This window comes from Cavia porcellus, unplaced genomic scaffold (genome assembly GCF_034190915.1).
Source record: "Cavia porcellus strain 051 isolate PalLab524CR breed Dunkin Hartley unplaced genomic scaffold, mCavPor4.1 scaffold_9, whole genome shotgun sequence".
Taxonomy (NCBI): Eukaryota; Metazoa; Chordata; class Mammalia; order Rodentia; family Caviidae; genus Cavia; species Cavia porcellus.
The window spans coordinates 11,293,586-11,314,835 of NW_026947492.1; the positions used below are offsets into that span (position 1 = coordinate 11,293,586).

The 21,250-nt window shown below is 41.6% G+C and overlaps 1 protein-coding gene across 2 annotated transcripts in view; it reads left to right on the forward strand.

Moving 5' to 3' along the window:
* The first annotated feature begins 876 nt into the window (after positions 1-876).
* Cbl (Cbl proto-oncogene) overlaps positions 877-21,250 on the forward strand; it is a 99,042-nt gene continuing 78,668 nt past the window's right edge. The window contains exon 1 of one of the 2 annotated variants that reach the window (XM_063255915.1): positions 877-1,419. In XM_063255915.1, the coding sequence (XP_063111985.1) occupies positions 1,228-1,419 (192 nt within the window). In that variant the 5' untranslated portion in view covers positions 877-1,227. The remainder of the gene's footprint in view (positions 1,420-21,250) is intronic. The other variant, XM_063255914.1, reaches the window with a different exon arrangement.

Here is a 21,250-nt window from a genome sequence, read left to right on the forward strand (position 1 = left end):
GATATTTTTCCCTCTAGCAGGAGTACTAACTCCCTATCAGTCAAGTCCAAATCAATCAGAATTTTTGTGGAGTAGCCAGAGGGAGGTCTCAGGAGGAACTGAGAAGATATTGACACACCTGGGTTTGTATCTCACAAGAGCCGAGGCACAGAATTACTAAATTAGAGCAAGGCACTTCCCTCTTTGGAAAGGAAGTTCCTATTTTCATAGTTCTTCCATCAGAACTTTTAGAGAAGTGAAATGGCTAGGAACTACGTTTCTGCTTCTTGGTCAGAGGGTGAACCCATTTGATGCGCTCCTAGCGTCTGTCTCTTTGTAGACCTGCGGTGCAATGCACTGAGAATTTAAAGTACATATTCAGTTCCCAGAAAAGGAACGGCTCTTCAGAAAAAGCGGTGCATTGTTTTCTTGAGGTCAAAGGGATTGGAAGAAGAGCTCAGGGTTTGAATTATCCCAATCCTTAAATCCTTCCTGGGGCCAAATCAGGCTCAAACAACCCACAGCCTACGCATCCCGTCCTCAGTGGGTTGGGTCTTAATGCAGAGTTTAAAATACCAGGAGGTAGAGAAATGGTTTTTTCTCTTCTCTCACCATTTCTCTACAATATGAAGTAAATAACTCTTAATTTTCACATTTGTCAGGCGTGGAGGAAAGGTTTGACATTAAGCTTCTTCACTGCAATAACCCACTCCTGGAGTAGCAATCTCTCGCCCGGAAGAAACATGGAGGTCCAGGCTTCTTCTGCCTAGCGCGCAGACTCCAAATTGGCCCCACCCCTTCCCTTCTCAGCTTCTCCACCAGAGGGCCCAGCGGCTGAGGTTTCGCGGCCCCCGCCCGGTCGGCTCCGCCCCTGCCCGCCCCGCGGGGGCAGGAGCCGGGGAGGCGGGCGCGGAAACTTGGCTGCAGCTTTCCGGGGGCTGTGGGCCAGCCGGCGCTCGCGAAGGGCGGCGCGGGAGGGGGCCGCGGCCAGGTCCCGACGCGGCCGCCCGCTCCCACGAGCTCGGCAGTCGGCAGTCGGCAGTCCGGGCGGGCCCGCCCGCCGTCCTCGCTGAAGGGGCGCGCCCCGCGCTGCCCGGCGCCGCCCACTCCGCTCCCCGCAGCCGCTCCTCCCTCCGCCCGGAGAGCCGCCGGCGGCGGCCGGAGAGGCCCCTCCTTCGCGTCCTTCTTTCCCTCGCTCGCAGCCGAGCGCAGCCGCCGACCCGGCTGGGCCCGCGACCCTCTCCGGCCATGGCCGGCAACGTGAAAAAGAGCTCAGGCGCGGGGGGCGGCGGCGGCTCTGGAGGCTCGGGCGCGGGCGGCCTGATCGGGCTCATGAAGGACGCTTTCCAGCCGCACCACCACCACCACCACCTCAGCCCGCACCCGCCGGGGACTGTGGACAAGAAGATGGTGGAGAAGTGCTGGAAGCTCATGGACAAGGTGACGGCCTGCCTGGGACCCGCGGCGGGCGCAGGGTGGGCGTGGGCTGAGGGGCCGCAGCGAGGGGCGGGACGGACGGGCGGAGGAAGCGGGGGAGGGGTCGGGGACCCGTCGCGGGCGACTGGGGGTGTGGGGCGGGGGAGAGGCCGGAGGGCGGGGGTCGTGTGGGGGAAGGGCTGCTGTTGGTGCTTGAGAACGTTGAGGTGCTTGGGGAGCGAGACAAAGGTGGGGTGGGGGCTGGGTATGGGTTGACTGGGAAGCCACCGGAGCGGAAGTGCGGTGGGGGTGAGGAGTTTGGGGCTCTGTGCAGGGTGCAGAGATGTGGGTCACGGAATTGGCCCCGGGAGATGAAAGGGATGGGGTGAGGAAGTGTATACTGTAATTTACCGGTGAGGGCTCCCCGCTGGATGAGCAGAGAGAGCTGGCTGTGAAGTAGGTGCATGGGCTTTGATCGAGGTGTCAGGACATACTGGTGTCAGGACAACTCAGTCTTAACTATGTCCTGGGTGAGCATGTAGTTTTTAAAGATGCAGCGTTGGCGTAAAAGAGAGAGAGAGGGGCTTAAATGGGGCAAAGAAGGAATTTTATGCACCGGCTGGCTGTGGCTCAAGTTTTTCGTTATCCCTTGAAACTGTATGTGCTGAGATATGCACTGATTAAACCACAGAGTTCTGGTTAGAACCATTATCTGCTGCAAGGTGGGTTGACTAAGCATGCCAAGCGCACATTCTCACTTCTTCCTGACTTCCTCCTGAGCTCACTGCGCACACTTCTAGTTGGGTCCTACTTATTTAGTAACGGGCTCAGCTCGTTATTAAAGGACCTCACTTGCACTTGTTCAGTCAATCTGACTTTGCTCAGCAAATGCGGAAAAAGTAACTGCTTTTCACTGAGCCCTTGAAGTTTGTCACTTAGTGGAATTTTATTTCTTTATAGTGTGTCTGTATAATGAAATGCAGCAGTTAGTTCCACGTCCTTCAGAGTGTGTAGGAAACCTAATATTTTCTTTGTATTTTATTGACATTCTGTTTATTAATTTTGGCCAAATTCATCACTGCAGATGCAAAGTAATTGGGAGGACCTGGCCCATGAGAGAGTGGTGGTGTTTCCTCCATGGTAAACTGGTTTTCTTGGTTCCCCTCTCGGCCTAGGTTCTTCTTCTGTAAAGTTCTTCATGGATTGTTTTGGACTAGAAGCAGCTAATAAAATGGTTATGGAGCACTCCGCAAATATAAATGTGCTATATAAATGCTTAACAAGTCCCGTGTGAGAATTAACATTCTGGTAGTGCGTTCCAGTGGTTTCAGAGCCACTTTTTCTGGGCTGACTTTTTTTCTCCTGTTAAATGATTGGTATTGTAATTAATGACACGTGTTGATTAGTGTGTAGTACTAATGTTACGTTTGTGTATCATGTACTGTATGTTGTTTATGTACACTATACGTTTTGTATGTTGAATACTGTACTGTTAGTGTAGGTGGACTTAGTGGGTACTACTGGTATCATATAATAAATCCATTACAGAAAGTTAGGCATGTAAAGAAACCTTTATTTATTGTTTTATTTTTGTGTTTTTTTGAAATCAGGTCACACTATGTAATTCAGGCTGTCTTTGAGTTCACTTTGTAGCTGGGGCTGGTCTTTAACTCTCAGCCATCTTCCTGCCTCAATCTCCTGAATGCAGTGTGCTGATATCTTTTAAAAAATATTGAAGTATTCATCCGAGCTGGTGGCACAGGCCGGTAATTCCATGACTCAGGAGACTGAGGCAGTAGGATCACTGAAAGAGTTTGAGGTCAGCCTGTATTACATAGTGAGTTCGAGGCCAGGCAGAATTACATACTGAACTACAGGCTAAGATCTTGTCTCAAAAAACAAAATAAAAAATACTGAATGTATTGAAAGTTTGCTGGTTTGTATTTTAGGGATTTATTGTTAGGAGTAATGTTTTCTCTAGCATTGAAAAAATGTGCATTTCTAATTAGGTCTCATAAAGGACATGTGAGTATATCAAAATTGTACTGATCAGGAATTCTTTTAATTAAGCATCCATGCTACTGTAGATAGGGAATAAATTATACATAGCCCTATTCTATATGATATTCCAAATAATGTCATCACTTATCCCTTCTTGTTGTCTGTTTTTTTTTGTTTTTTTGTTTTTGTATTTTTACTGGTACCAGGGATCCAATTCACGACCACACACTTGCAAGGCAGGCGCTTATGCCGCTGAGCTAAATCTCCAGCTCCTGTTTTTTTTTTTTAAAAACTGGAAATTGAACTCAGGACCTTGCCAAGCAGGCGCACAGGCCACTAAGGTGTATTCCCAGCCCCACCCTTACTCTTTAAGGGTATAAATAAATGTGTATAAATTATGTATATTGGGTTGGGTGTGGTGACAGTGGAACATTCTTGTAAATCCCATTGTAGAGGGAGAGTGAGACCGGAGAATCAAAAGTTCTGGTTCCCCTTGGGCAATTTAGGCCCTGCCTCAAAATAAAAAATGAAAAATACTGGGGTAACCCTGTGGTAGAAACCCAGGGCTCAAGCTGCAGTACCTCACTCAAAACAAAAACAAAACCAAAAAAATAAAGTTATGCACGCTGAGTTTTGAGTTTTTTCTATAAAGTGTTCATTTGAGGGGTATAAAAGAGGACTCAGAGATTTGAGTCGAAATGATTCAGCTAGTCTTGGTAGTTTACAGGACAGGCTTTTTTGACTGTTTGTATTCCCGCTTGGGGAGAGGGATGTTGTGTGCCGGTCTTGCTGTCTGGGAAGCTGACTCGGGAGTCTGTGCCCTGTGTCACGTGTTACTTGTTGTGCTGAAACAGCCTGGGTGCCTTCTGATGTGTCAGTCCTGTAGGTCCACGCTGCTTTCCAGACTTTCTCAATACTTCCGTCCCTCGCCAGATTGCACCACCCTTTTACTCTTGGTGTTTTGAGCATAGGAATTCAGCCTTAAATCCCATGTTTTGTCCTTGTCATTGAAGCTAGATGTCATTGAAGCTAGACCTTGCCTAGTACTGAATGTATGTGAATAGATCAGCTGAAATCATGCATTCTGGGCAACTCAGTTGACTAATTTACTTATTCATTACTGAATTTTTGTTGAAATTCTTTTTTTTTTCTACTGGGAAGCAAACTCCTGACCTTGCGCTTGCCAGGCTGGGGCTGTGCTGCTGAGCTATATCCCAGACTTACTGTTTAATTTAAACTCATAGGTGGAAAAAATGCTTATATTTGAATACTTACTAATTACAAGATAGGCATAGTTGGCATCTAGGTTTTTTGTTTTTAGGTTATTTTGCTCACTCAGAATATTGTAATAAATACTTGGATGAATATGTAATATGAAGAAAATGGCTAGTACATAAAGAGGAACTGAGCAGGGGAGAGAAATGGCTAATAGCGAGAAAATCGTAAGTGACCTTAAATCTGAATGTAAAAGGATTTAATCCAGGGAGAAATGTAAAACTCATGTGAAATACAGTGGGATTGGCAAACTTTTTCTTTATAGGGAGAGACATAGAACTTTAGCTTTTGTTGAGCATGTGCTTAATGCTGTGTACTTTTAGTTGTTCCAAATCTTTAAAAATGTAAAAGCCAGCCAGATACAGTGGCACATGCCTGTAATCCCAGCACTCAGGCGGATAGCAGTGAGTTCCATCCCGGCCTGGGCTATCTAGTTGAGTACAAGGCCAGTCTGAACTATGCAAGTGAGACCCTGTATCAGAAAAACCCCAGAAAATAAATAATAATAATAATAAACTGAAAGAATAATAAGATCCAAAATGTACATAGATATTGTAATAATGAAAGGGAAAGAAAGTGCTCAAAAGGAAAGAACAATTGTAGGTATACACGTATAAGTGTATGTATGTTTAAGTGTGCAAGGGAAGGGAGATAACTATATTACTAATGCTCTGTTAGTTCATCAAAAAGAATAGTTTGTGCTGTCATTGCTTGATTGTTCATTTTCTTATGCTTAGGTTTTGTAACATGAATACTTCTAAGATAACATGTAATATATTAACTAGTGTTGCTGATTTCTTACCGTGTTTTTTTAAATTCTGTATTATTTCTACCCTTTTTTCTGTTTTGCTTAAAAATAAACCAAAACAGAAAACACACAAACCAAAACGTGTGAAGGCTGCACTTGGCTTGTGATGTACTGCAGGAAGAAAGGCCGCAGGTTGTCATGGTCCACCCCTGCCTGAAACAGCGTTGTGCTGGTGATAAAGGTCTGGGCTGTGTTTTTATTTTATTTTGGTGCTAGGGACGGAACCCAGGGCCTCACAGATGCTAGGCAAGTGCTCTGCCCTTGAGCTATAACCTCAGCCTATGCTCTCATTTTAAAATAGCTGGTTATCATTGAAACATGAAGGTGTTTGTATTTATGGTGTTTTTTAGCCCCAGCCCCTGAGACAGCGTCTCTTACTTTATTCAGGTTAAGCTTGAACTTGTGATTGATCCTTCTGCTTCAGCTTTCCAGAAAAAGCTGGAGCTTTATAGGTGTGTACCACTACTTCTGATTTAATTTTTAGTGGTATATAATTTATTAGAAAATTTCTCCCCCATAAAAGGTAAGTTTAAACTAGTATTTTCAGTTTAAAAAAGTCTTTCTTTCTTTCTTTCTTTTTTTAAAACAGTGTCTCACGCCCTAGATTGGCATTGAACTTGTTGAGCTCCTCCTGCCTCTGCGTCCTAAGGGCTGGGGTTATAGGCATGCACAGCTACAGTTACTTGGAAAAAGCCTTTTATTGGTAACCTTATTTTATAGAGGAAGACATGTAAGTGCTGAAAGATTAAATAATTAAGTTAAACAGCAGAGTCAATCTAGGATTCCCCCTCCCCCCAAAAAAGCTTAGAAACTTCTTTCCTATACTTTGTTCTCTAAAGTCACACCCACAAAAGCCATGTTTGGGCTTCTGCCAGAAGGCATGTTTCAGTCAACCTCACACACATATGTGATGCTGGTTCCATTAGGTTATGATGGGGCCCAGCATTTCCAACACTGTCACAGGGCAGCAGTGCATCACGTTGTGTATGTGGTGACACTGGTGTAAACAGATCTACAGGGGGAAGGACTCATTTGCACTTACTACAGGACACAAGACATGATTGATCATAAGTGACTGTATTAGCCTAGTGTTATGGCGCTGTTGGAGGCGGAGGCAGGAGAGTGGAGAGGTTGAGCCTGGCCTGGGAATTCTCTTTTCTTTTCTTTGTTTTTGAGGCACAGTTTTACTGTGTAGTCCAGGTTGGCCTCAAACTTGGACCAGTCCTCCTGTCTCAGCCTCATGAGTGTTGGGATTATATTATAGACAGGTTCCATCATGCTAGGCCATTGGTTTTTGTTTGTTTGTTTTTTTTTTGAGACAGGATCTCATTGCGTAGGTAGGCTGGCCTTGATTTCACTGTGTAGCTCACACTGGCCTTGAACTCAGTAAGACCCGTCTGCCTCAGCCTCCTGAGTGCTGGGAATACAGGTGGGTACCACCATGCCTGACCCAATTTGGGCTATTTGCAATTTAGTGACTTGTCTTAAAAAAAAAAAAAAAAAAAAGGGCTAGACTGGGGATGTAGTTCACTACAAAGTCCCTAGGTTCAACTCCCATTACCACCAGAAAAAGAAAAAAAAAGTTACTATATAATTACTAATGATTTTTTAAATCATTTTACAGTATATGCCTTCTTATTTAAAAAAAAAAAAAAAAGGTAACTATAAAACATTGTGTCTTTCTCCCAGCTCCTGTCCTGGCTGCTCCAACACAAGCTTGCGAGGTGGGAGGGCTTTCAAAGCAATAGGGACAGTAGTGGGAAAACAAACAAACAACACTGTGTCCTATACCAGCAGCAGCTTCATCTTCATTGTCTTGTGCTTACTGCACTCTTTGGTTTTTGTGGTTCTGGTATCAAGAGATCATGCCAAGTATAGCATGTCACCTAGAGATGTGTTTCTCAGACTGGCATGGTGGTACATGCCTCAACACGCTGGGAGGCTAAGGAAGGAGGATCACAAGTTTGAGCCCAGCCTGAGCAATTTAGTGACTTAGTGAGACTGTGTCTCAGAATAAAGAAAGAAAAAGGGTTGGGTTTACATACAGTATGCTGTTATTTTATCTGTTATTTTTTTGTGGCATTAGGGATTGAATCCAAGGCCTTTAGTTAGGCGAGGCAAGTGTGCTATTACTGAACTACATCCTCACCCTTTTCTAAAAACCTTTATTTTGAGACATATTCTTGCCCCATTGCTCAGTCTGGCCTCACAGTTGAGATTCTCCTGAGTAGCTAAATTTCAGGCATGTGCCACCATACTCAACTGTACCCACTACTTTTTAATTTCATTTTACTGACATATACCTGTCCTCCTTCCCCCAGTTCTGTAGGACCAACCCATGTCTTTTTTGTTTTTTATTTTTATTTTTTTATTGGTACCAGGGATCAAACTCACAACTGCCTGCTTGCAAGGCAGGTGCTTATGCCGCTGAGTTAAATCCCCAGCCCCTCAATCCATGTCTTAACATAATCCCTTATTTTCTGCCTCTGTTGGGGGATCCAGTTGGCAAAAAACATTTTTTTGAGTGCCTGAGTAAAAGTAACATTTACTAAAAGTGATACTATCTTACGAAGATAGTATACAACTGTTGTGTTTTTGTCTATTAAGAACTCCCCCAAAGGATATAAAATTCTTAGTTTCTTATTGTGTGCAAAATATGAGTCAGCTGAGTATTTCATTAGTGAAAATTTTGAAAGTTACCTAGAGTAGGTTGGATTTGAGGACTTTCACCAGCACTGCAGGAGGTCGAAGCAGGGGAATTGCAAGTTAGAGCTCAATCTGGGCAATTTAGAGACTTGATGAGACCCTCTTCTCAAAAAACAAGAAGGGTGGTAGGAGTAGCTCAGTGTGAAGGCCTTGGGTTCAATCCCTCCGCCTCCCCCCTGATTATATGAGATTATATAGAGTAACAAAGTAGGGAAGAAGAGTATCTGCTGTATTCCTTTGTGGCTTTGGTTGAAGTTTTTGATGACTCTTGCAACAGGAAACCTATTTTTAATATGTTAGTAAGTCATGTAAATACAATGAGCTGTTAAATCATTGTCAGATGACTCTTCCTCTTCAGCATTTTTACTGTGTATTTATTTTTTATTTTCTTGTCTTTCTGAGGCAGGATTTCATTATGCTGTTCAGGCTGGCAGCGAATTTACAGGAATTCTACTGCCTCAGGCTAAGTGCTAGGATTATGGGAGCGCTCCACCATGCCCGGCTCCAGTGAAGTTGTTAATTCTGATTTACATTAAATTTGCTAGAAGCAGGGGTGGGGGGGTGGGCGAATGGGGTGTAACAAGCCAGTCATTGTGAAATGTTCTGTGATTAGCACATTGGGTGTTGGAAGGAAATAGGTGGGAGCACTGGAAATGAGCCTCAGCTCTGTGTCTGCAGTGTTCGTCCCATGGCAGCTTTCATGATGGGAAAGGGCCATGGTGGTGGTGCATGTCCATTGCGACCTGGGCATTGGGCAGGTAGGGTGCCACTGCTCTGATGTGGCCATTGGTCAGTGACGGTCTCTGTTCTGCAGCTTCTGGAATGGGCGCTATGTCTTGCCTATCAGGTGCCCGAGTACCTTCTTCCAAGCTCTGCATGCTGCCTTCCCCTCTGGCTTGGATCTGCCACGGAGGGAGGCTTTTTTTTTGAGACCGGGTCTCATTCTGGAAGTCAGGCTCAGTTTGAATTTACTGCGGAGCCTAGACTGGTCTCAAACTCGGCAGTCCTCTTGCCTCAGCCTCCTGAGTGCTAGGATTACAGGGGTGCACCACCACACTAACAGGAAGGCTTTTGAAGGCGGCCAGTTCATCGGTACTTCGTTGAGTGGGATGCAGTCTTACTTCCTGACCTTTCCTTTTTTTAGGCCTATTTTCTTTTCTTTTTTTTTTTTTGTCTTTTTCATTTTTACCGGTACCTGGGATCGAACTCACGACTGCCTGCTTGCAAGGCAGGTGTTTATGCCGCTGAGCTAAATCCCCAGCCCCCATAGCCTATTTTCAACAGTAGTACATAGCTGGGCATGCTTTCAGGAAGTAGAAACTTAATTTGTGAATCATAAAATGTACAGAACAAGCTCTGATCCCCAAGTAAGTATACTTCGTAGAGGTATCTTGTTTGTAGTTCACGATTCATTGTTCCAGCTTTTACCTTCTTTTCTAAATGGCTCTGAGAAAAATGGATGGACCATAGCACCTTGAGGATGATTTATTGACTTTAACAAGCAGTTAACTTAGCATTTACTCTCTATAACTGCTAACCTACTATTAGTAATTCCTTATATCAAAGAGCAGTTTACAACCCACTTTTTGCGGGGAGGGACAGGGTTTCACTGTGCAGGTTGAACTGTGTGGCCCAGGCTAGCTTCCCTCCACGATCTTTCTGTCTCCGCCTCCTGAGTGTTGGGATTACAAGTGAGCTCCACCATGCCTGGCCATTATAGTTTAAAATCTTACGTCTGATTCATCAGAAATGTCATAGAGGATGGTTGAAGATTAACCTTTCTGAATCACTCAGGTTTTTTTTCTTTTTATGCAGAAAATGTTTTTTTCTTGGTACATTTTAGATGTACATAATGATAACATTCATCAGAGGGAATTTATACCTGAACATAATGTATCTTTTATTTTATAATTTTTTTCTTGGTACTGGAGATTGAACTCACGACCTTGTGCTTACCTGGCAGGAATTTACACCACAGATCTAAATCCCCAGCAGCCGTAATATATCTTGCTTGTTCTTTCTTTTCCATTCTCCACTTGCCTTTTTAACCCTTCTTCCCCTTCTTATTTACAAAGGCTTTGTTTCTGTTTTTTTCTTTTTTAAATTTTTATTTATTTATTTTTCCTTCTATTTTTAACGTTTCATGTTTCTTCCTCCCTATCCCCTTCTCATTTGGACATTTTCTTCCAATTTCCCAATAATATGCATTTTGGTCCTTATTTATACTTCTGGTTTTGTTTAGAATTGCATCAAGTGATTTCTTGTATACTAGTGAGTCTCAGATTTGAGTATGAATTCAGATCCTCTGGGATCGAGTTAAAATGGAGAATCTGAGTAGATGTGGGTTGGGGCCTGAGATTCTGTATTCCCGATTAGCTACAAGGAGATAACAGTGTCTGGTGCAGGGACCATACTTGATGCAGCAAGGCCCTATACCTCAGTTGCTTTTATTTAAGAAAAGTTTGGCAGATTATTTTTAAATTGTGTGTTTCAGTTTTGTGGTGCTAGGGATCCCGTGCAGACCCTTGTGCATACTAGACAAGCAGTGTCACTAATCTGCACTCTGGCCTCAGCCTTGTTTTGTTCTGTTTTAAGAAAATGACAGGCCAAACATTGCATGGTGCGTGTCTGTAATCCCAGCCTAGGGGACCCTGAGGCAGAGGGTTTGCAAATTGAGTCCTGTATGGATAGTTTAGTGACTTAGTGAGACCCTGTCTCAAAATAAAAAGAAAAAGGGCTAGGGAATAGTTCAGTATGAGTTCAATCCCTAGTACTGGAGAAAAACAAAAACCAAAAGTTGTACGGTATCTTATTTATATGTCTTTTATTATGAAAGTAATACATACTTAAATTACACATTTTGAAGCAGATGTGGGAATTTATTTATTTTATTGAGATAGAGTCTTGCTGTCTTTGAACCTGTAATCCTCCTGCCTCATCCTCCTGAATGCTAGTATTACAGGTGTGTACTACCAAGCCTGGTGTGGAAGTAAGATATTAAAACATAATTTTGGAATTTTTTTTCTTTTTAAAAGGGAGTATATAACAAAGCAAGGTGGTGCACACCTGTAATCCCAGCACTTGGTGGCTGAGGCAGGAGGATTTTTGTGAGTTAGACCATCCTGGGTTACAAAGTGAGCTCAAGGCCAGCCTGAACTGCATAGCAAGACCCTGTCTCAAAAAGACTTGCCTCCCAAATAAAGAAGTTTATGAATATATATGCTTATTTAATAAATTCCTATTAATTATGTAGGTTATGCCTGAATTTTCATATTAGAAATAATGCTGTAGTACTGTGCACCATACAATTTCTAAGAACATCTTTAAAAAACTATAAATGAACGATTGGATTAAAGGAATCATACATTTTAAGAAATCAATCTACTGTATGGGAAATATTTTCCAGAATCAATAACTAGGATCTTATCTTATTAAAAAGTTTTTGCATGTCAAAAAATAATTTCCAATAGGGTAAAAAGGAAACCCATGAATTTTGAAAAAATCTTAGTGAACTGTCCTTCAGACAAAGGACTTCTGTCTAGAACATATAAAGAATTAAAAAAAATCAGACCCCCGAGATTCAAAGACCCAATCCACAAATGGGCCTCTGAGATGAATACACACTTCTCAGATGAAGAAAAACAAATGACAAATAAATACATGAAAAAATGTTCAGCATCACTGGTCATTAGAGAAATGCACATTAAAACCACACTGAGATTCCATCTCACTCCAGAAAGAATGGCCAGGATAAAAAAAGCTACCAACAATAAATGCTGGAGAGGCTGTGGGGAAAAAGGAATTCTTCTGCACTGTTGGTGGGAGTGCAGACTGGTGCAGCCACTGTGGATGTCAGTCTGTAGGTTCCTCAAAAAGCTGGGATTGAAAGTCCCATATGACCTAGCTATTCTAATTCTGGGCATATTCCCAGAAGAATTGAAAGCATCATATCACAGTAACATATGTGCACCCCTGTTTATAGCAGCATAATTTGTAATAGCCAGATCTTGGAAACAACCTAAATGCCCATCAACTGAGGAATGGATAAATAAGATGTGGTACTTTTATACAATGGAGTGCTACTCAGCTATAAAGAATGATCACATTGAGATATTTATAAGTAAGTGAATGCAACTTGAAAGCATACTCATAAGAGAAATAAACTCATGAATAAATAAATACCATATTATTTCTCTAGTGTAAGAAATGGTAAGAGTACATAAGATATAAAATCCTCAGTAAATACAGTGAAAGGGTAAGAATCTTCTCAAAGGGGGAAAATATCTCAGGGAAAAGCAGAAAGAAAGAGGAAGGAAAAAGAAAAAATACTCTAAATTTGTATAAACACATTTAGGGTAGCTAAGAGGATCGTGCTATGAGGGCTATAAGTTTGTAGAACAAAGCAGTTAATATTCATAGGATTGGAACAGTTTTGCATATTTGTGTTAGATGACCTGAGGAACTCTTGAAGATCACTATGTAAAATATCAACCTTAGTTCTGTTCCTACCGCTGTGTTTCAAAGGTGTGTATCATTGTTTGGGCTCTTTTCTATTGTTATTTGTCTTTTTTTTCTTATTTTTCTAGTAATGTTTTGTTTTGCTTTTTTGCTCTAAGGCAGAAAGGATAGGTATACATGTAGAGGCTTATACATGCCTAGAACTTCTCCTAAACAGTTTATGAGAATTGATTATATTATGTGTGATGCAGTGAACAGCTATTTTGAAGAAAAACAGATATCCATTGCTGATTTCGTATCATCATGCTGTGAAATCCAATAATGCTTCCATTCTTTGTTCAGAGTGATTTTAGTCTGTTTTGTACTGTTTAATTTCAACATACATGAAGGTATGGACAGCTATCTTAAAGAGAACAAGAGACATTACAGCAACCATATTTAATTTTTTTTTTTTAATTGGTACCCGGGATCGAACTCACGACCACCTACTTGCAAGGCAGGTGCTTACGCCGCTGAGTTAAATCTCTAGCCCTCATGTTTAATTTTTATATTGTCTAGTTTTGAAGGCCTGTAATGCCTTCATTACTCTATTCTGATCACTTTTATACTATTTTGTTTTGTATGAATTTGTTGTGTGTAAAGATACGGGCAAGTATTTAGAAGAAAACAAGAGAAATTATGGTAGCCACTGTAGATCTCCTGTTCTCTTGTTTTGAAAACTGTGTCACAGTATTTTCTTCTGATCTGCTTTGTTCTGTTTTGTTGCTTAGTTTTACCCCTTTTTTAAAAAATTAAATTAAAAAAAAATCAATCAATCAGTCTATCTATCTATCTATCTATCTGTTGGTATTGGGGATCAAACGATCTCATACTTGCCAAGCAGGTGCTTGTGCCACTGAGCTAAACCCCCAGCCATATATATATAAATTTTTGCTCTTCAAAAAATTTCCTTCTATCAACAATCCTCAACTAGTTTGTTTTAAATATAGTAACCAATTCTTAGTTACTTTTGATAAAAATCATTTTGGTACCCTTCCCCTCATTAAATTGTTTTGGTTTTTTGAAATGAGATAGTAAGGGCAGTAAAGGGGCCTGAACTCACTCTGTAGTCCAGGCTTTATTGAGCACAAACTATATCTCAGATGCTGGGAAGTTAAAGATGACCTAGGGCTGTTTTTTTTTTCTGGGGGTGCTATTTCTAATCTGTGTGATAAAACTAAAATATATAAAATGTTTAGGCGCTAGGAATTTAGCTCAGTGGCATAAGCAGCTGCTTGGCAAGCATGATGTCGTGAGTTTGATCCCTAGTACCAAAAAATAAAAATTGTGTTGGGGGCCCTCAATGGAGACTATAGACCAAACCCTGGCAAGTGTGAGGTCATGAGTTCAACCCCAGAACCAAATTCCAGAAGGGAATTTGGGAGTGCAGAGGGGCTTGAGACCCAAGTGGGGAGCTCTGTAATACTGTGATCCCAGCTGCCATACTTGGTATCCAGCATCTACAGTGATGCAGACATCATTAGTCTCTGGTTTGTGCTCTTTGGTTTGAAGTTGTAATGATAACCCTAGATAGAGAATGAGGCCCATGTCTGTAATCCTAGCAGTCCAGGCGGCTGAGCAAGAGGATGGAGAGTTGGAGACCAGACTGAGCTGTGTAACAAGACCCCATCTCTAAAGAGAAAAAAAAATTTTTTTTCTTTTAAAATAGTACTCAGGTATAAAAACTTTGTGGTTATCTGTCAGAGCATGTCAGTTGTTTAATTTCATAGGTCATATATCAAATGTACTTTTTCTGCAATTGATACATGAAAGTAAAGAGTTATGTAGCATGGTTCTTTTTTTTTCTTTTTCCTTTTTATCAGTACCAGGGATTGAACTCCCGACTGCCTGTTTGCAAGGCAGGCGCTTATGCTGCTGAGCTAAATCCCCAGCCCCAGCATGGTGTTTTTTTTATTTCTTTTTTTTACATTTTTTAAAATTTTTTTTTGTTTAAGGAGAAAAGAAAAGAAAAAAAAAAAACAGTGAAGGGGTACAAGTTATACAGATTTACAGAAGAAAAAAATGCGCAGTAGGAAATCACTAGTTAATGGATTACATATTGCCATCTTAGAAATAATTGTTCAAGTCACAAAATTAAAGCTTGTAGAGTGGACATTCCAACAATGATACTGCAAACAGTTCTGTTCAATGATCCAATAAAACTCTGTGATATCATTTTCTATCTTATATACTTAAATATACATGCAGTTATATAGTTTAGAGCACTTTCTTTTCCTCTCTTTTGTACAATGACTATTACACATTTTGGGTTTCATTGCTCCCACGGTTCTTATTGCTTTTTTGGAAGAGAGTAAAACCAAATGTGACATAACAGAACAGAATCGGTCAAGTCAAAAGGGTGGACATAATAGATAATATAAAAACATAATACAAGGTGATCAACAATGGTTACCATAATGCCTCCCGCTATTTCTAATAGAATTGCTTAGATCATTAGTTGTAATACAATTGAACAAAACAGTAAAGAATAAAACCGACAAAACCAAAACATTGGAGACATTGTAGGTCTTCAAAAGTAGATAAAAGTCAACGAGAATGGGCGTTATAATGAATCTCATTATCTTCTCAGCTGATGCCTAAACTTTCGAACCTGATACTATCCAGCAAAACAGAATAGAGGAACCTCAGTCAAAAACAAGATGGTGAGAGTAATACAGGGCTTCAAATCGAGATAATAGAAAGTCAAAGTGGGTTACTGTATTATATCCTGCTATTTTTTCCCTTTAATTAAACGGATAAAAATAAAAAAGTAAATAATGGAGTGGAGATTGAGAAAAAAGAGGGCATAACAGCGAAACAGGGCAGATCAAAACATAACCATTTAAGTAGAATAGTGTTTCAGCACCAGATATTTCCGACCCAAAAGTAGTTACCATATTGACTCTTTCCTTGAAGTCCTTGAGTACAACTTCGTATACTGTAGCATTAAGTATATCAAAACAATGTAAAACCATTTAAGAGAATGACAGCATTATAGAGTATTTAGAATCGACTAACAGAAAATGAACAATGGTTTCTGTATAATCTCCTTGTCTTTAAAAGGTTTTTGCTTATACTATCGTACATAATAAAATTCCATAAGATACAACCTGTTTAGACCATTGGAGACAGAAGAACAAAAGCTAGATGAGACTTCAAAACAAGATGGTACTAAATCAGTATTACCTATTAAGATGTCATTTTCTCCAAAATAGCTGTTCCTATCATCCAATCTTCTCTGTCTCATTTCTGTTGAGCTCTTTTTCTGTTAGTAGCTGTCAGTTTGTCTTCTTCATTTTGTTCTCTGCTCCATTCGTTGTGGCCTCCCCGCCACTATTTCTGGGTTCTTTGTATTTTTCTTTTTTTAGAATATCCTGCAATACTTTCTGTAGGGTTGAATTGGTGGTTGCAAATTCCCCCAGTTCCTCTTTATCCTGGAAGCACCTCGTTTTTCCATCAATTTCGAGGGACAGTTGTGCAGGATATCTCAATCTTGGCTGGAGATTATTATCTTTCAAAGCTTGAATTATTTCCCCCCATGCTCTTCGTGATTTGATGGTTTGTGAAGAGAAATCTGCTGTAATTCTGATGGGTGTTCCCTTGTAAGTAGTCTGTTTCTTGTCTCTTACAGCTTTTAATATTCTGTTCTTGTATTGAATTTCTGGAATTTTTATTTTTATTTTTATTTATTTATTTATTTTTTGTCTTTTTCCTTTTTACCGGTACCAGGGATCGAACCCACGACTGCCTGCTTGCAAAGAAGGCGCTTATGCCGCTGAGCTAAATCCCCAGCCCTGGAATTTTTATTATTATATGCCTGGGTGTTGCTCTGTTTGGGTTGTAGGTAGCTGGGGTCCTGTATGCCTCATACATTTGAGTATCTTTACCTTTTGCTAAATTAGGAAAATTCTCCTGGATTATTTCTGTGAGTAGCTTTTGTAGTTCACTTGTTTGTGTCCCTATTTCTTCTTTTATGTTCTTAATCCTTAAGTTATGGCTCCTCTTATCATCTTCTTGTCTTTGTATTATTGCTGTGTGTTTCTTTGTTATTTTTAAGAAGTTTTTCATTTCATTCTCCCATGTTTCAAGTCTGCCCTCCAATTCAGATAGTCTGTCCTTAGTTTCTTTCAAGCTGTTATGCCAGTCTTGGGTAGACTTCTTAATTTCTTGATAGTCCCTTTGCACCTGCTTCACATACTCAATGCTTTCTCTGTTTTCTCCATCAAGCAATTCTCCCCTCTTTTCCTGTTCTTCCATTCCACCATCTGCTTTTTCCTGGGTGGTGCTTAGCATTTCTCTAACTATTCTGCATACTTCTAGCTTCAGGTCATTGATAACTTCATTCCTGAATTGGTCTATGAGGCTCTCTAAATGGCGCTTAATGTATATTGGTGCAGTGTCCACTATTGCCTGATTCTCAGGATTGGGGGCCGGGGAGCCTTTTTTGTTGCTTCCCTTCCCCATATTTTCTGTTCCTTATAAAATGCAATCTTACACAGGAGGCCCGGCTTCCCTGCCTGTCAGCCACAGCCTGATCAAATTGCGCTGGCTAGTTGTTCCCGCCCACCGCTGCGCACCAGGGAGTCGCGGAGGAGGCAGCCTACGCGGGAGTCAGTCGCTCCTCCGGGCCACTGTCAGGCTCTGGGATCTGGGTTAGGCCAGCCTAGGGAGTCTGCCAGCAGCGTCACGCAGGCCAGGCACTTTTCACCAATCCCGTCCGAGAGGGGAATGTGTGGCTGGAGTCGCCACCACGCCCTGCTCTTACAGGACTGCCCGAGCCCAGAAAGTCCTCCGCTGGAGTCAAACTGTGGTAGGGGGTCAGTTTCTCACTCACCTCGCCACCAGTCAGTTTTCGTGTACGCCTGTATGCCTCCTTGTCCGTCCTGTTTTTGACTCCGTTCGCAGACTCCCGTTCCCAGAGCTTCTGCGCGTCTCTCCTTGCCGAGTCGCAGTGGAGGCAGCCAGCCGCCGGGCGGCAAAAAACCCAAACCGCGGCTTCCAATGGCGCGGGGTCGAGCCTCCACACCGAGTCTTTTCTGTTTCTATTTTAGCGCCAGGACTGTATCCTAAGTTGGATTCTCTCAGCCCAGTTCGTTCCTGAGTCAGCAGAGCATATCTCTACCGGTTCGTGTCTCCTTAGTCCGCATCATTCCTGGCCTCTGAGCCGAGCCTTTCAGAGAGCTCCGGTAGTTGCTGTTGTCTGTCCGCCATGTTCTCCCGGAGTCCCCAGCATGGTGTTTTTTAATAAATGCTGCTGAGTGATACTTGAGAAATATTAACAGTAATTACAGTTCATGAGTTTGAATGGAGTTTAAATCAATAACAGAATAGTAATTAGAAGTAAGAGACTTTTTCTGCAGATCATTAATGTTTCTTTAAAGTATAGGTTGCGGATTTGTCTTTGAAAAACAGTCCTGAATTGTTTTTGCTTAAAAGCTTCACTGTGTATTTACCCTTGTAAAACTGTTAAAACTTGTTCAGCTTTCTGAGATGATGGAGTTTCTAAAATTTGAAGCTTTTTTTTTTTTTTTTTATTAGTACCAGGGATCGAACTCACGACTGCATGCTTGCAAGGCAGGTGCTTATGCCCCGAGCTAAATCCCCGGCCCTAAAATTTGAAGATTTAAGAGACTTTAGAAATAAATTAATGTAACTTAAATGTACGGAGCAGAAATTGAGGCCCAGGAGGCAGATGACTTGCTTGAGGTCAAATAGCCAGTGCCCAGACCAGACTTGTGTCTCTGCTCTTTACTGTGTTATGCTTTCCACTATATCCTGTGTTTTTGACTAAAATTGGTTCTTTTTTTTTCTTTTAGTACTGGGGGTTGAACTCAGGACCTCACACTTGCCAGGCAGGTGCTGTGCTGCTGAACTACATTCCCAACCACAAAGATAAGAATATTAAAAACCCCACCACATTGAAGATTGTGACACAAGTGAATATTAATTCTCAGAATTTTGATTGGGGGCCAGGAATTTAGCTCAGTGGCCCAAGGGCCTACCTGATAAGCGTGAGGTCATCAGTTTGATCCCGGGTACCACAAAGGAAAAAAAGGTTTTTTGATTGAGCACCTGCTGTGTATCATATTATTCTAGGAGCTGGATTAAAAATTTTGCCCTTCTTGAGAGATGAATTTATGGTCCTGTGTGCTGAAGCATTTGCCTAATTCCTAGTGTCAAAAAATATTCTGTATTCACAACAAGACTTCTGCATCATTCTGTATAACTTTTCTTTATTTTTTTAAAAATTCAGCAATTTAGCCAGGCTAGGTAACAGAAGCCTAAAATCCGAGCACTCAGGTGGCGGAGGTGGGAGGGTCTTTGCCAGTTCATGACCAGCCTGGGCTACAAAGTGAGTTCAAGGCTAGTCTGAACTGCATAATAAGACCCTGTCTCAAAAAGACAAGAAAAATTTTTTTCCAAGCACAGTTTTTTGTTTCTCTTTACTGTGATCATAACACTTTCCAGAGTTTTTCCATTGGCCATGGAGCGTTGGTAGAACCAGAGGGAGGAGTAAGGCCAGTGAGAAGCTGTCACAGATGGAGAGTGTGCCCTGGACACTGTTGAGTGCCACTGTAGATGCACCAGCAGAAGGAATGAAAAGCAGCTCTTTTTGCTACTGCACAACTTGGAATTCAAAAGAAAGTTGGCTAAATAGAGGACAGGCTAAGCAGGAAAATGTTTTATTTTTCAGAAGTCTTTTGGTAAATGTTTTATTAGATTACACATTTGTGTGGTGGAGGTGTTAACTGTGGTTGCCGATTAAAAATGTACTAGGTCATAAAGGCAGATTTTTTTTTAAAAAAGAGAATAAAACCAAACAAAATAAAACAGAATAAAGCCAATCAAAACAAAATAGTGAAAGTGATACAGGACTTCAAAATAGGATAATTGGAAATCAACAGTTGCTGCCATAATGCCTCTTGTTATCTTCAGTATTGTTGCCCATACAGTCAAAGATAATAAAATCAAAAGAGTAGGGGCTGGGGATTTAGCTCAGCGGCATAAGCGCCTGCCTTGCAAGCAGGCAGTCGTGACTTCGATCCCTGGTACTGATAAAAATGAAAAAGAGAAAAAAAAAATTTTCTTTTTTGGTTTGGTCTTTTTCGTTTTTGTCAGTACCAGGGATTGAACTCACGACTGCCTGCTTGCAAGGCAGGCGCTTATGCCGCTGAGCTAAATCCCCAGCCCCGAGTAAAAACAATCTAAACACAGCATTGAATAAAACAAAACAATCAAATGGAGCAAAATAAAACAGTGAGCAGTACTGGCTTTCAAAAACAAGAAAATTCCCCATAGTTGCTATATTGCATATTGTTACCTTCTAAATAGATGCTCAGACTACTGGCTTTAGGTCTGCAAAGTCAATCAAACAAACAAAACATTAAGTTGTGTGTGTGTGTGTGTGTTTATGTATGTGTGTTTACCTCAGTTGCTATCAACTCAGTCTCTGTTCCTCAGAATCAGTGGGTTGCTTACGGAGATGCAGAGTGCTTGGCTTTGCGTGTCTCCTAGCCCATGCACTGACTGGCTTATGGGAAGGACAAATTGGCTTCCTGTTTCTCCTCCCTCCTGGCCCATAGCTGCTGTTGGCCCATGGGAATGGCACTTCTTGTTTCTCCTGGAACTTTTTTTTTTTTGGTCTTTTTGAGACAGGGTTTCTATGCGGTTCAGGCTGGCCTTGAGCTCACTTGGTAGCCCAGGCTGGTCTCCAACTTGCTATGATTCTCCTGCCTCAGCCCCCCAAGTGTGGGGCTTACAGGCATGTGCCACCACATCCAGCAAAGGGGTTAATATTTAGGACATTTTTTCTTTTCCAGAGGATATTAATGTTAGAAGAGTAGGCCCTCCTTCTGTATTTTCCTCATGGTCTGTGTTAATGTTCTGTAGTTGAATATTTGGAGTTGTTAATGGGGCAGATTTCCTTGGTCATGCAATGATTCACTTCAAAAAGATCTTGAGAAAAGCTGATGTTTAATTTTTAAGTGTTCTTTACTAGGTCACATTCTAAGAAAGCACAAATAGTATTATGGGAGGCACATGGGTACGAGTTTAGAAATGCAGATTAACCAAGTATTTTGGAGATACTTTGTGGTGTACTGAGGGTTGATTTTTTATCAGTTTATGTCCATTAAAGCATTTACTGATTTCACTTTGTATGACCAGAACAATTTCAGCTTAGTTTTTGTTGTTATTGAAGGGAGAGCACCTTTCTCCCTGTGTATAACCCTGCATGTAAATGTAAATATTTTTGTTAGGAGCTGTACTTTGGAAGTTCTGGGAATTTTTTATTAGAGAGTGTACTTTGGTTTGGGTTGCTGAGGGGTGGATCTCCAGCTTTTGCAGACTGTTGATCACACTTTCCGCTGCTGCATCTTGCCTGCTTCTCTGTTACCAAGCTCATGCAGGACCAGCAGAGTAATTATGGCGCGGTCAGCGTGGTAAGGACTAACATTACCAGCTTCTGGTGGTCAGCAGTGGCGGATGTTAAGGCTACCTTTCTGCCTTCCTTTCTTCCCTTCCTCCTTCTGTCTCTCCCTCCCTCCCTTTTTCTTTAATTGCACAAAT